Here is a 13,710-nt window from a genome sequence, read left to right on the forward strand (position 1 = left end):
TCATATCAGTGTTTTTCAAGTAGTGAGACAGATACAAACAAGGCCAAGTGACTTAATTGAGTTAAGGTCAACAGGCTGGTGTGTAAAATACTTGAGAATCTACCCGGCCTACCCTTTTGTTAAAATGTTGTGCAGACCAGAAGCAGCTGCAAATTCTCCCTGAACTCTGGCCCTGCCCAGCACTTGAAAAATGCTGCTTTGGCCACAAAGGAATAGATTAACTCAGCACCACTCAAGGGAAAAGCAACTCAAAAGACATTTTTTTTAAATCATAGTGGCTTGGAGTATCATACTTTGCACACTATTTGTTGCATGTTCCTACCTTTACACAAATTGTCTAGTTAATAGCAACTAGGACATTGACAAATGTGCCTCCTTTAAAACAAAGCCAGATTTTAAAAACTTAGTAAGCAGTAACTTTTTTCTTATAGAAAACATTTAAAGAAGCCATTGAGTGAATACCCAGTGAGCACTGAGTTAAACAGCATTTACACAGGCTTTCCACCCAAAGCCATTTTTGGTGTCTCCTCTTTGGGGGACAGATAATTAGAACTAATTGCTATCTTTGTCTCCTGTTTGGGGGACAGATATTTGGAACTAATTGTTATTTTCCATCCCTCCACTTTTCCCACCCAACAGGAAGTCCAGCTGATGCTACCTTCTCGGTATTTTCCATGTCTGTTCACTTCTCTCCACCATCTCACTGTCAGTGTCCCAGCTCAGGTCACAACTTGCCAGGATTTATCTAAACTACCTCCTCAGTGATTCTTCACTTGACAAAATGGCCTTTCATTTTAGAAGAGTCTTTAGTAAGAATGATAAAGTGTTGACAAAGACGAGTGCCAACTCATTTAGTGCATACTGTACACCTGTCACTAGCACTTTACATGCTTTAGCTCATTCAGTCCTTAGTACAATCCTACAAGGCAGTTTTAATTTCTTTCCCCATCCACCAGGGAGAAAACTAAACCCTAGAGAGGTTAAACACCTTGTCTAAAGCTACTTGGCAAGTGGCAGATCCCAGATATGAACTCTCTGTCTCTAAAACTTATGCTCTTAACTACCATGCACTCACTGCCATGTTTGCTGAATTTTCCCTTAAATAGTAAAGCTCCCTTGCAGTATTAAACTATGTTATATTACCCAGCACGATGCTAGCATTAAGAATTCAAAAAGTGGGGCGCCTGGGTGGCTCAGTTGGTTAAGCGACTGCCTTCGGCTCAGGTCATGATCCTGGAGTCCCGGGATCGAGTCCCACATCGGGCTCCCTGCTCGGCGGGGAGCCTGCTTCTCCCTCTGACCCTCCCCCATCTCGTGCTCTCTCTCTGTGTCTCATTCTCTCTCTCAAGTAAATAAATAAAATCTTTAAAAAAAAAAAAGAATTCAAAGGTTTTTTTTTAATGGATAGATTCAGGAATACTTACGTAGATGACAAGAAGCTGAAGTATTATTTCACTTATCCCACATCATTATGAAAATTTTTTAGATAAACCAGTTTTCTAGATAACAAATTAAACCATTTAAGGATATAATTATGTTTATTTTGATAAAATCTCTCTGAAATGTATTTCATTCTTTATTGCCTTAGTAATACAACTCTAATTTATTACCCTAATCACAAAGAACTATTGTTATGAGCAACAAATGTTGTATACACTATTTAGTATTTCCTTCTGGATTGTGATTTTATTTTTTTTTAAGACTTTGTTTATTCATTTGACAGGGAGAGAGACAGCAAGAGAGGGAACACAAGCAGGGGGAGTGGGAGAGGGAGAAGCAGGCTTTCCGCTGAGCAGGGAGCCCGATGCGGGGCTCGATCCCAGGACCCTGGGATCATGACCTGAGCTGAAGGCAGACACTTAATGACTGAGCCACCCAGGCGCCCCTGGATTGTAATTTTAATTACCATCTATATGCTGAAGAAGCCCAGATCTTTGTCTCCAACCGGATTTCTCTCCTGACTTTCAGATCCATGTATATCCACACTACCACTTGACCCTGCAAGTTCAGAATGACCCAAAGACCTCCAAATACACCTAGACCCTTAGATCTGCATCTCCAGAATTCCATTTCTTAGTGTAAGTTTCTACTGTCTAGCCATAGGGATAGGCATAATGTTTGACGACTCCTTTTCCTCCACTAATGTTCCCTAATCAGTAAATTAACAAAAGTCCATTTGATTTTACCTTCTAAGTATCTCTCAAATCCATCACACTTCTTTCTCTGTCCATTGCCCTCTCTGGCCACTAGTATCTCTGCCTGGATTGTTGTAACAATCTAAATGGTGCCCCTACCTACAATTCTAACACAATCTAACTAATTCTTCATACCACAATCAGAGTATATTTTTAAAACTAGAAGTCTGGTCATGTCACATCTCAGTTTGAAAACTTTCAGTAGTTCCCCATTGCTCAGGGGATGAGGTTCAAATGTCTTCAATATTGCTTACAAAGCCTTCTGAGACTTCTTGCCTTTCCATATCTTGCCATCCCTTTTAACCTGTCCCTCTCACCGAGCACAACTAGGTCATAGAGAACATTTCCTCTCTACACGCTGTGTATTCTCTTCCTTCTAGGATTTTGCATGTGCTGTCTGGGGAGCCCCTGACCCCTACATCTAAAGTATGCGTCTCTCATGCTCACGATCACAGCAGCTGTTTCCACTTGTAATATTGTGGTTAAGTACCCATTTGTTTCTATCATCTTCTCTTCTCTCTCCCTCAAGGAGACGGATGGAACCCATGCCCACCTGTTCAACCTGTATCCCTAGCACCTAACTTTGTGTCTAGAGCAGAGTAGGCACTAACATTTCTTTTATATTTTAGTATAGTTTTAGATTTAGAGAAAAGTTACAAAGACAACACAAAGAGTTCCCTCACACTGGCACCCAGTTTTCCCTATTGTCAACATCTTACATTAATGTGATACATTTGTCACAACTAATGGACCAAAGTTAATACCTAATTATTAACTAAAGCCAGGCTATTCAGATTTCCTTAGTTTTTTTTTTTTTTTTTTAAGTTTACTTATTTTTTAGTAAACTCTACACCCGGTGTGGGGCTTGAACACATAATCTCTAAGATCAAGCATCACATGCTCCTCCAACTTAGCCAGCCAGGTGCCCCCAGATTTCCTTAGTTTTTAACCTAATGTCCTTTTTCTGTTTCAGGATCCCTTCCAGGATACCACATTCTATTTAGTATCCGTGTCTCCTTAGGTACCTCTTGGCCTTGACAGTTTCTCAGACTTCCCTTCTTTTTGATGATCTTGAGAGTTATAAGGAGTACTGATTGAGTATTTTGTGGAGTATTCCTCAATAAGAATTTGTCTGATGTTTTTCTCATGATTAGACCAGGTTATGAGTTTGGAGGAGGAAGACCGCAGAGGTTAAGTGCCATTTAGATCACCTCATATCAAGGGTACAGAGTGTCAACATGACTTACCACTGTGATGTTAACTTGATCACCTAGCTGAGGTAGTATTTGCCAGGTTTCTCTAGTGCAGGGGTACTAATTTCCCCCCTTTCCATTTTGTACTCAGGAAGTCACTACACTATGTCCAGTCCACATTCAAGGGGTTAGGAGTTAAGCTCCACCTCCTTGAGGGCAGAGTATCCACATAAATTATTTGGAATTCATTTGTACTAGAGACTTATATATTCTTTATTTATTTATATCAATATGCAATCATGGATATTTATTTTCTACTTTGGGCAATAATCCAATACTACTTTATTTTGTTACTTAAATAGTTCCAGCTTTGTCCATTGGGAACTTTTTCTGTTGGCTCATGTGTTTATTTGACATATCCTTGATTGTCTGTCTTTCAAGCACTCCCTTACCTTCTGGCACAAGACACTTCAGGCTCACCTTGTGTACTCCCTGCCCCTGCCCTAGAATCAGCCATTTCTCCAAGGAGCGCTGGTTCCCTTAATTGTAAACTGTATTCAAAACCACGATCTGGGCTCTGGGTAGGTACTAACACTTTTTAATACAAAACCAGATTCATTTTTAAAAGCCACAAAAGCACAAATACTAATGTATCTTCCCACCACCCAAAATAAGTAGATGTTTTTTCCCTTTGTTTTGCTTCAGATATATGTTAAGAAATAAAACACGAAATCAAAGGCCAGTTTTCCCCAGTGGCCTTTTCCCCAGTCCTAACCCCTTCCCTCGCCACCCAGAAGCAACCACAATCTTAAGTTGAGGTGTAGATCTCTTTTTCAAGCATTCATGGAACAGTTACAGAAGCATATGTATTAAAGGAAAAACCTGGCTTTTATTTGGGCTGAGCTGCCCACCTTCTTGGGCTGTTCTGGTTGGTAGTGGTGAGTGTGCGCCGAGTCACGTATCCGCACTTACAGCCCTCGCCCCGCTCTTACATGCTGGGGCTGCGTTCATCTCTTCTCTCAGTCACCTCCAGCCACTCTCTCTTCTCTGGTCTGTATACCTTTCCATCTCGCCCCAACTTGCTGCTTTATAGGCAGCTTCTGGCAACCTCCCTGTCAGGAGGAAGAAGACCAATAGCCCGTAGACTTTGCGGAAGCAAACTATAAACCAGAAAGTGCTAGGCAAATGGAAAATTTTACTGTTTTGTTCAAAGTGCCAAAAGGGGAGGGGAGTGGGGGCATAACATTCATTTGTATGAAGTACTTGGCTCTTTAACATCTAATTTTTAGCTTAAAGACATTACCAGTTGCTTCTAGTTACTTTTGAGCTGTAATTCTGTAAAGTTGAGGCTGCCAGATCTAAGGCCACCAGATATCTAGAAATTAGGACAGTTAATTTCATGATTCTCCATTTCTATTTTTCTTACAAATACTGTTCTTCAAAATATAGGAATAATACCCAAAACAGAGAAAACCCTTACTATTGAAGAGGTTGCTTATGAAACGAATTCTTTCTCCAGCAAGGGACCTACAATGAAAGACTAATTATGTAACTATAAAGTGAAAGCCTTTGGCTCTAATCTCCATCCACCGAATTGCAGTGCTATGTGAGCAGTTTAGTTGATCATGTTCTGGGTGCATAGCACATTATCTGCTTATTAAGGTAAGCAGTAATCTTGGGTTTGGGATTTCTAGCCCCATTAATAGTAAATATATTAAATTTCTTCCCACAGCTTACACTTACTCTGACAAAGGCAAGTTTGGAAGCAATTACTTGGGGACAGTTTGGATAACACCTAGATAATCAAAACGGGCACAATGAAGCACTTCCTGAGGTAAGTATTTATGGCCTGCTTGAGCCCTCTAAAATGGAGACACTTCCTTCCAAATTAGGAAAATAGTTCTCTGTTCACCATTTGTAATCCTATAACCAGATCTCTTAGGATTGCATAAAATAGCATTTTACTTTAGCTAAGAATAATTTGGTCACAAGTTTCCTCTGCTGCCCTATCTGAATACTGATGCTAAGAGAGCACTTACCTGTAGGAGATTATAAGAGAGCACAGGCACAAAAGCAAGGAGCAGGTGTACTTTGGACAACCTGGATGCCATGTGTCTCTAAAGCCTTAAGGCTGAGGTTTGAGGAATCAGTAAGTAGTTAAGGAATCAGTATAACTGTGTGGAATCATTTTCCTGAAAAAAGTAATTTTAAATATTCCTTAATTTAGATTTTGGTTAGCTGGCTATTCATACAGGCATTTTCAAACATTCCTTCTTGCTAAAAAAAAAATATATATATATATATGCATATAAAACATACATATATACACATATATATATAATATACGCATTCTAAGCTTTTGCTCTTCCTGCCTCCTTGATGCGTCTGAACTCTGCATTGTTGGTTCCCTCAAGATTGTGCTGTATAGAGTAACATATATGCTGGTGTGTTCCGTAGTGATATTGTACTGTTCTGAAAGCCATTTGGCTAGACCTATAATTATAATTATTTTTAAGAGTATTTAACAGCCATTCACAATCCATTAATGAAATTCCCAGAGAAATTTTACATCATATTAAAATACGACAAAATAGAGTTATTCTGGTCCCGAAAGTTAGAAAATAATACGTACTTTCCAGAATATTAAGTTTCTTTTCCTCAAGATAGCCTACCTCTATTACACATTCCTGCCCCTTGCTCTGGCTGTTTTCTCTAAGCAAATAATTAGTGGGCTCACTTCTTTTAGGAAATGATTTCGTTCTTTTAGTGGCTTCCATTTAAGATTTTCTTTCCCTCACTGATTTTGATTGCATCACTGTGTCTGGAACACCTAGATCAGTTTGTGTGGGATTCACTGTGTTTTGGTGGGGCTACTGGTCTTAGAATTATGGAAACCTCTCAGGAGGTCACTGTTAAACCGTTTACAGGCATTAGCTTTGGTTTTATTGTACAGAATACTCCTCAGCCTGTTTATCTCAGCTGTGTAAAAGGGTAGTATTTGAAAAATCACTAGGACATATGCCAGCAAAGTACTGACCTGACATGACTGTGGTTGCCATGGTAATTAACCCATCTACTTACACATTCTATTTATGAATCCCTCCTGAACGTAAACATGGTGTCTTTTAGTTGCAGAAGGTTTTAGTGTTAGATGAAGCTTAGAGGTCAGGAGCTCCTTTTGAAAAGGGGGAGATGGTAGTGGTGAAGTCTGGAGCAAGATTCGTCTACTGGATTTCTTCTTCAGAGTCTTCATGTAGAAAAACTTGAGCAGCCTTACAACCAGCCATTTTAGGAGAAATAGTAGCATTTGTTTCTGTTAGTCTTCTGGTAAGCTGAATAGCTACAACACTGTGTCTAGTACAGATGAGAACATTTTTGGAATTAATTTGTATTTGGGACTGAGAACTAGTCTGGTAAAAACCTGCTGTGACTTCACACAGGCTAGCACCAAGAAGAACAGAACCAGCACATCCCAGTCAGTTCCATGTTCTGATACAAATCCTTCTCTTTCAACTCGAGACATATGTTTTATAAATATTACTTGACATTGATCATTTATATGAAATGGAAGCTAGGGTAACAGATTACATATCAAGAAAGAAACTTGAGGATTTTCATTGACCACTGGTTTTGAAATAATAAAAGGAAACTCAATCACTGCCCCAAGCTGATTATTGCTTTGGCTTTAGTTTGTGTTTTTAATGCTTTTTTATTGTTATAATGTGTGTGTATTCATTATATGTTGGTGTTTTAATGCTTTTTATTAAGTTATAATGTACGTATTCACTATATGTTGGGGTTTATGGAATCGGAAGGATAAGAGGGCAAGGAGAATTACCCTGAATTACAAGCTCTATCGGGTTATTTAAGATTACCTTTTTTCCCCTGTAGTCCCTTTGCACAGATGTGGGACAATTTCGGCAATCTTTTGATTGAATCAAATCTTTTGATTGATTTGAACCAAAGAGGAGGCTATGTAAACACAGCCTGAACAAATTAGGTGTTTATTCCTGAGCTCAGCAAATACATTATGCAGAAAAAGGAGTTGATTCTGAGAAGAATTCAGTATTATTTAAAAGCCCACAGAGTGGTTAAAATCGGTCAGCCTCTGAGTTGCTCTAGAATGAAGTGCTTCATGTATAGCTCCAGCAGAAATGAGGTTAATCTTAAACCAAGTTGGGGTAAAGAATGGATTTTTTTTTATAAAGATTTTATTTATTTATTTGAGACAGAGAGAATGAGAGAGACAGAGAGCACATGAGAGGGGGGAGGGTCAGAGGGAGAAGGAGGCTCCTTGCCGAGCAGGGAGCCCGATGCGGGACTCGATCCAGGGACTCCAGGATCATGACCTGAGCCGAAGGCAGTCGCTTAACCAACTGAGCCACCCAGGCGCCCCTAAAGAATGGATTTTAATCCACAGTTAAGTGACATGATACCCACACTCCACTCTTTCTAGCTCACTGCTGCCATCAGTGTGACTGTCACCAAGTGTATCAATGGTGTAACTGTTCAGAGCATAGCAGGGTAGAGAAAATATTTGATTAAAAAAACATTACATGAAATATTAGAAATAACTGCCACAGGATTAGTACACCTAGCTGATGGGTATATTTGAAATGGAGAGTAGATATAAGATACTGGATAAGTAACCTGTAGTCATTCAATGACTTTAGCCATGGTCTGCATTAAGGGAATACAAAGATAAAATGCAGAAGAAAGTGAATTTATGGGGGCGCCTGGGTGGCTCAGTTGGTTGAGCGACTGCCTTCGGCTCAGGTCATGATCCTGGAGTCCCAGGATCGAGTCCCGCATTGGGCTCCCTGCTCGGCAGGGAGTCTGCTTCTCCCTCTGACCCTCCTCCCTCTCATTCTCTCTGTCTCAAATAAATAAATAAAAATCTTTAAAAAAAGAAAGTGAATTTATGTAGATGATCAGAAAGAGGGGGAACTTTTTGAGCCCCAAATAGAACTGAGGCTTAGGGTTTAGTTTATATATTTTATTAATTTTAATTAAGTTGATGTATATAATAGGGATGGCTTAAAACTTGTACTAAGATCTTTTCCCATGCTAGGATTTTTTATTGAAATTGTATTTTTTACAGTTATCAGTACATTATGAAATTTTCTAATAAAGGGAATCTTTTAAGTCACTCCATGTAAATAATTGCTTCCAACTGTCCTAGTCTTGGGATCTCACTTTCTTGGCCATGGACTTCACTGCATACCTTTTTCCCTTAGGCAGAAGAGCAGGAAGGAAAGCATCTGTCACACTCACACCTCCTTGGGAGAAATTTTGAGAAATAGAATAAATTTATACCCAAGTGCTGGCTATAAAGCAGTGAAGGCGGGGGAGAAAGTATTTTACTGCTATCATTAGATAAATAAAGGCTTCCAACTAACAAAAATATCTGTAAATTGGTTTTTTAAAACATTCACACTTGATTAATATCTCGGTCCACTGATTCATTTAGTAGGCACTTACTGCTAATAATTCTAGTAGTATCCCACATTCTTAATTTTTATTTTCTCTTTATAACAATTGTAACAAAGTAGGGATTACTATCCCTTTGTACAGAGCAAAGCAAGAAGGCTTAGCAAAGTTAAATAACTCATCAGGGGCACACAGATATTTGAAGGCAGGCCTGTCTGCCTTCAGAGATGTTTCTCATCATTTCTGCACCATGTTACCTCCTCACTCTGTGCCTGTTGTGAGGTGTTGTAGGTGACACAAAAGCGAGTATGTGGGGACCTCTGCTCCAAACCTACCACGTGCTACAGAGATGAGGCACACACATATAAAACTCTGATATAAGTAGGAATGTGCTCACTAATGTGCCACAGGCATTTTGTGGCAGGAATTTTCAGGGAAGGCTTCACTGAGGTGAGGCTGAGGGAAAGGAAGGACTAGAAGTTAGTATTTTTAATGAAGGACAGAGGGTGTGGGAGGTGGAGCAGACGCTGGGAAGGAAAAAGGGCTGAGAAAGTGTGACCAGCTGCCACAAGCAGCAGGTGGTCCAGGTTTATTGGCTGTAGACCCTTTTTAGGGTGAGTAGAAGAGAAGCGGCAAAGATAAACTTGGGGCAGTTCTCGGAGACCTTTGCAGGCCGGGCGTAACACAGCCCAGGAGCATGGTAACCTTTTCAGCCAGACCTACAGTGGGACTTGAAGAGAAGGGAGAGTCCGATGAAAACTCTTTTTGCCTTGCGACACATGTCTAGCCTTCTCTCAGAGCCAGAAAGCTAGCCCATTCCCTTCACCTGACGAATGAGAGGGCAGAGACCCAGAGAAGCAAAGTATCTTGTCCGAAGTCACATAGTTCAATAGTGGCAAATCGAGGCTAGAATGGAAGTCAGGCTTCCAGACACTTCCCTACTTAATCAAGCGGTATTTCCACTCAGCACCAACCCATTCCCACTACTTGTAAAGGGCAGAAGGTGTGTACAGTCATGCATGTAGTTGTTCCAGAATTTGGTTAACTTTGCTTGAAACAATGACTGAGCTTAGGAAATACAGAGGCGGAGTCCTGAAAAGGGGAAGGTTTATGGCCTGAGCATCCAAATACCTCTCTCACTGGAGACCGGTACTTTTAGCCATAGTTTTCTCTTTCTTAGGACACACACACACACGTGCATGTTGATCATATATGTATATACATACATGTGCACACACACGTACACATGTATGTATATCTACACATACATATATTTTAAATCATCTTGTTCCCTGCGTTCAAATAAAACAACAACAAAAAACTGTTTCCGTATCCTTGTTGAAATATGTTAACCTAAAAAGTTTTCTAGGCAGTTTCCTGCGGGTGGCCTCACCATCTAGCTGTGTTAGAGCTCCACTGTCGGCAGCCCTGCTCTCCTGCCCCTTTGTTTTCCCTCAGCTTTTCAAGACTGACTCTTGGCCACTTCACTGTTCGGGAAGCTCTTCCTCCAGAGCATGAGCAAGATAAATGAAAGCCAGGGACACTCAATAAGTGTTGGTTTGCATTTCATTCATTGAACTATTGCATGTTTCACTTTTGTTCTGAAGGGAGGAAGGCATACTGATTTTCCATGTTGTTTCTGCCTCCTTGTCAGGAAAATCAGTCGCCAAGAGCTGGCTTTCCTGTCCAATCTCAGAGGAAGGTACTTTCTCTCCTCTGCCTCTCTAACACTCTGGACCATTTCTTTTATAGAATTATCACACTGTTTCTGTTTTTACTGTCATTTTCTTTACTAGACTAGAAGTTCTTTGTGGATAAGGGATGGGCATGGGATTTGCAGTGACATTAAGTTCTTAACTCCTATCCACCTCTTCCCTCTGCCATATCCCCACCCCCTGTTCTGTACAACACAACTTCTCATTTTGTATTTGTTCAGTTCCGAGAAGGAACTTTCAATGATCATTTTTAATTTTTCTCCCCAAGTCATCTCAAATCTCTTTCCTTCAGGTACTCCAGGTCTTTAACTCAACAGATATTAATATATTCATAATACTGAGAACATCCTCTATGTAGTGAATCTGTAAGAGTAACAAGCCAACTCCTTATGCCCTCTAGAAGATTTTGAGGCCTATTATGGACGATGACTTTTTAAAATTTTTATTTTATATTATTTTATTCTATATTTATTTATTTTTTATATATTTTTAAAAATATTTTTATTTATAATAAAACTTTATATTTGAGATTATGTTTAAATACTTTAGTTTCTTTTTTATTTTTATTTTTCACTTTTATTTTATTATGTTAGTCACCATACATCACCAGTTTTTGATGCAGTAATCCACGATTCATTGTTTTCGTACAACACCCAGTGCTCCATGCAGTACATGCCCTCCTTAATACCCATCACTGGGCTAACCCATCCCCCCACCCACCCCAGAACTCTCAGTTTGTTTCCTCAGAGTCCATAGTCTCTTATGTTCATCTCTCCTTCCAATTTCCCCCCTTCATTTTTCTCTTCCTTCTCCTAATGTCCTCCATGCTATTCCTTATGTTCCACAAATAAGTGAAACCATATGATAATTGACTTTCTCTGCTTGACTTATTTCACTTAGCATAATCTCCTCCAGTCCCATCCATGTTGATGTAAAAGTTGGGTATTTATCCTTTCTGATGGCTGAGTAACATTCCATTGTATATATGGACCACATCTTCTTTACCCCTTCATCCGTTGAAGGGCATCTCAGCTCTTTCCACTGTTTGGCTATTGCAGACATTGCTGCTATGAACATTGGGGTGCATGTGGCCCTTCTTTTCACTACATCTGTGTCTTTGGGGTAAATACCCAGTAGTGCAATTGCTGGGTCATAGGGTAGCTCTATTTTTAATTTTTGAGGAACCTCCACAATGTTTTCCAAAGTGGCTGTACCAACTTGCATTCCCAACAACAGTGTTAGAGGGTTCCCCTTTCTCCACAACCTCTCCAACATTTGTTGTTTCTTGCCTTGTCAATTTTTGCCATTCTAACTGGTGTAAGGTGGTATCTCAATGTGGTTTTGATTTGAATTTCCCTGATGGCTAATGATGTTGAACATTTGTCTGTTAGTCATTTGTATGTCTTCTTTGGAGAAGTGTCTGTTCATGTCTTCTGCCTATTTTTTGACTTGATTATTTGTTTTTTGGGTGTTGAGTTTGAGAAGTTCTTTATAGATTTTGGATACCAGCCCTTTATCTGTAGTGTCATTTGCAAATATCTTCTCCCATTCTGTGGGTTGCCTCTTTGTTTTGTTGACTGTTTCCTTTGCTGTGCAGAAGCTTTTTATCTTGATGAAGTCCCAAAAGTTCATTTTTGCTTTTGTTTCACTAGCCTTTGGAGATGTGTCTTGAAAGAAGTTGCTGTGGCTGATGTCGAAGAGGTTACTGCCTATGTTCTCCTCTAGGATTTTGATGGATTCCTGTCTCACATTGAGCTCTTTCATCCACTTTGAGTTTATCTTTGTGAATGGTGTTAGAGAATGGTCGAGTTTCATTCTTCTATATATAGCTGTCCAATTTTCCCAGCACCATTTATTGAAGAGACTGTCTTTTTTCCATTGCATATTTTTTCCTGCTTTGTCGAAGACTATTTGACCACAGAGTTGAGGGTCCATATCTAGACCATAGATATGACCATAGAGTTCTAGATCCATATGCTCTAGACCATAGAGTTGAGGGTCCATATCTAGTCTAGTCCATACTAGATAAACCATGAATTTATTTATTGTTTTAGTTATCCCTCTGTCAGCTATCGCTCTCTAAGCCCTCAGATAAAATTTCCCTGGAATGTAAAAACAGTGCCCTTTGCTCTAGCAATAGAATTTGGAATGGTGTCAATCCATGATAAATTTCTATCACTACTTTTCAAAGGCAGTGTGATCTTCATGCCCAGGGCACTGGGCTCGATGGGGGGAAACATTCTTGTTCTTCTAGAGGCCCACAAATGGTTGTGATTTCATAATATCAGTTCATGCATCAGGTCCTGTCCAGCCTCTCTTAGTAGTAGCAAGCTCATTATAGAGAGGGGCCCATTGACTAGGCCAAACCCCTACTGACAAGTTAATTTCCAGTTGATTGCCAGTGCCCCTAATTAGCAACTCCAACAGAAAAACTAGTTTTTTAAATATCATTTCAGAAAATGCATGAAATGCTGAAAACATTGAGCAGTTTGTTGTTCTTTATGGCCACTTAGATGGAAAGTGTTTCGTGTAGGAAACTGTGGCTTGGCCAAGAAATGTGATTATTTTGTATGTATCCTTCCTCACCAGTAGTGTACCTCTTATTTATTACAGGATTTCTTCAAGCAAGAATTCACTCTCATTAGCAAACTCATTGAAACTGTTCAAAATAAGCCACTTTTCTCTTACTATTCCAAACGAAGACGTCAGTCACAAATTTAAGATGCTAGAGTAGTGTGGCACTACAGGTGCCCACCCTCCCCCCCACAGGCAGGGGGCTGCATGGTTCTGGGTGATTCTCCCATCTCAGGGGCCCCATCCCTGCTGTGTGGATTCCTCTAACAAAGCACCACAAGACAGGAGTTCGCTTTTATTTGGTGTTAGAGATATGATCCATTTTGAATGATTTACATCGGATGGCTATTCTGGTTCAAGCCAGAGAATGGATGTTAAATAACAGAAGTGTTCATAACTGCCTTGTGGAAAAACACTGCTGTGAACTCCACCATAAACCTTACTCAGCAGCGTATTAACAAACAGTTGTAATGAAAATGTTGGAAATAAAACATGCATAAATAGTTCTTATTATTAAATCAGTTTCTCCCAGTGCTTGTGCAAGGCATTCGTTGTTAGGAAGCCACAATAAGTCCTTCTGGAACACCATCAAAATGCTGTGAT

The 13,710-nt window shown here is 39.8% G+C and overlaps 1 protein-coding gene across 1 annotated transcript in view; it reads left to right on the forward strand.

The window, feature by feature from the left end:
- The window catches only part of ELMOD1 (ELMO domain containing 1), a 67,675-nt gene that overhangs the window by 17,392 nt on the left and 36,573 nt on the right, over nt 1–13,710 (forward strand). Inside the window, exon 2 of the mRNA XM_035008848.1 lies at nt 5,121–5,222. Within this exon, the coding sequence (XP_034864739.1) occupies nt 5,206–5,222 (17 nt within the window). The 5' untranslated portion in view covers nt 5,121–5,205. The remainder of the gene's footprint in view (nt 1–5,120; nt 5,223–13,710) is intronic.

This window comes from Mirounga leonina, unplaced genomic scaffold, assembly GCF_011800145.1.
Source record: "Mirounga leonina isolate KUSES-001 unplaced genomic scaffold, KU_Mleo_1.0 Mir_153, whole genome shotgun sequence".
Taxonomy (NCBI): domain Eukaryota; kingdom Metazoa; phylum Chordata; class Mammalia; order Carnivora; family Phocidae; genus Mirounga; species Mirounga leonina.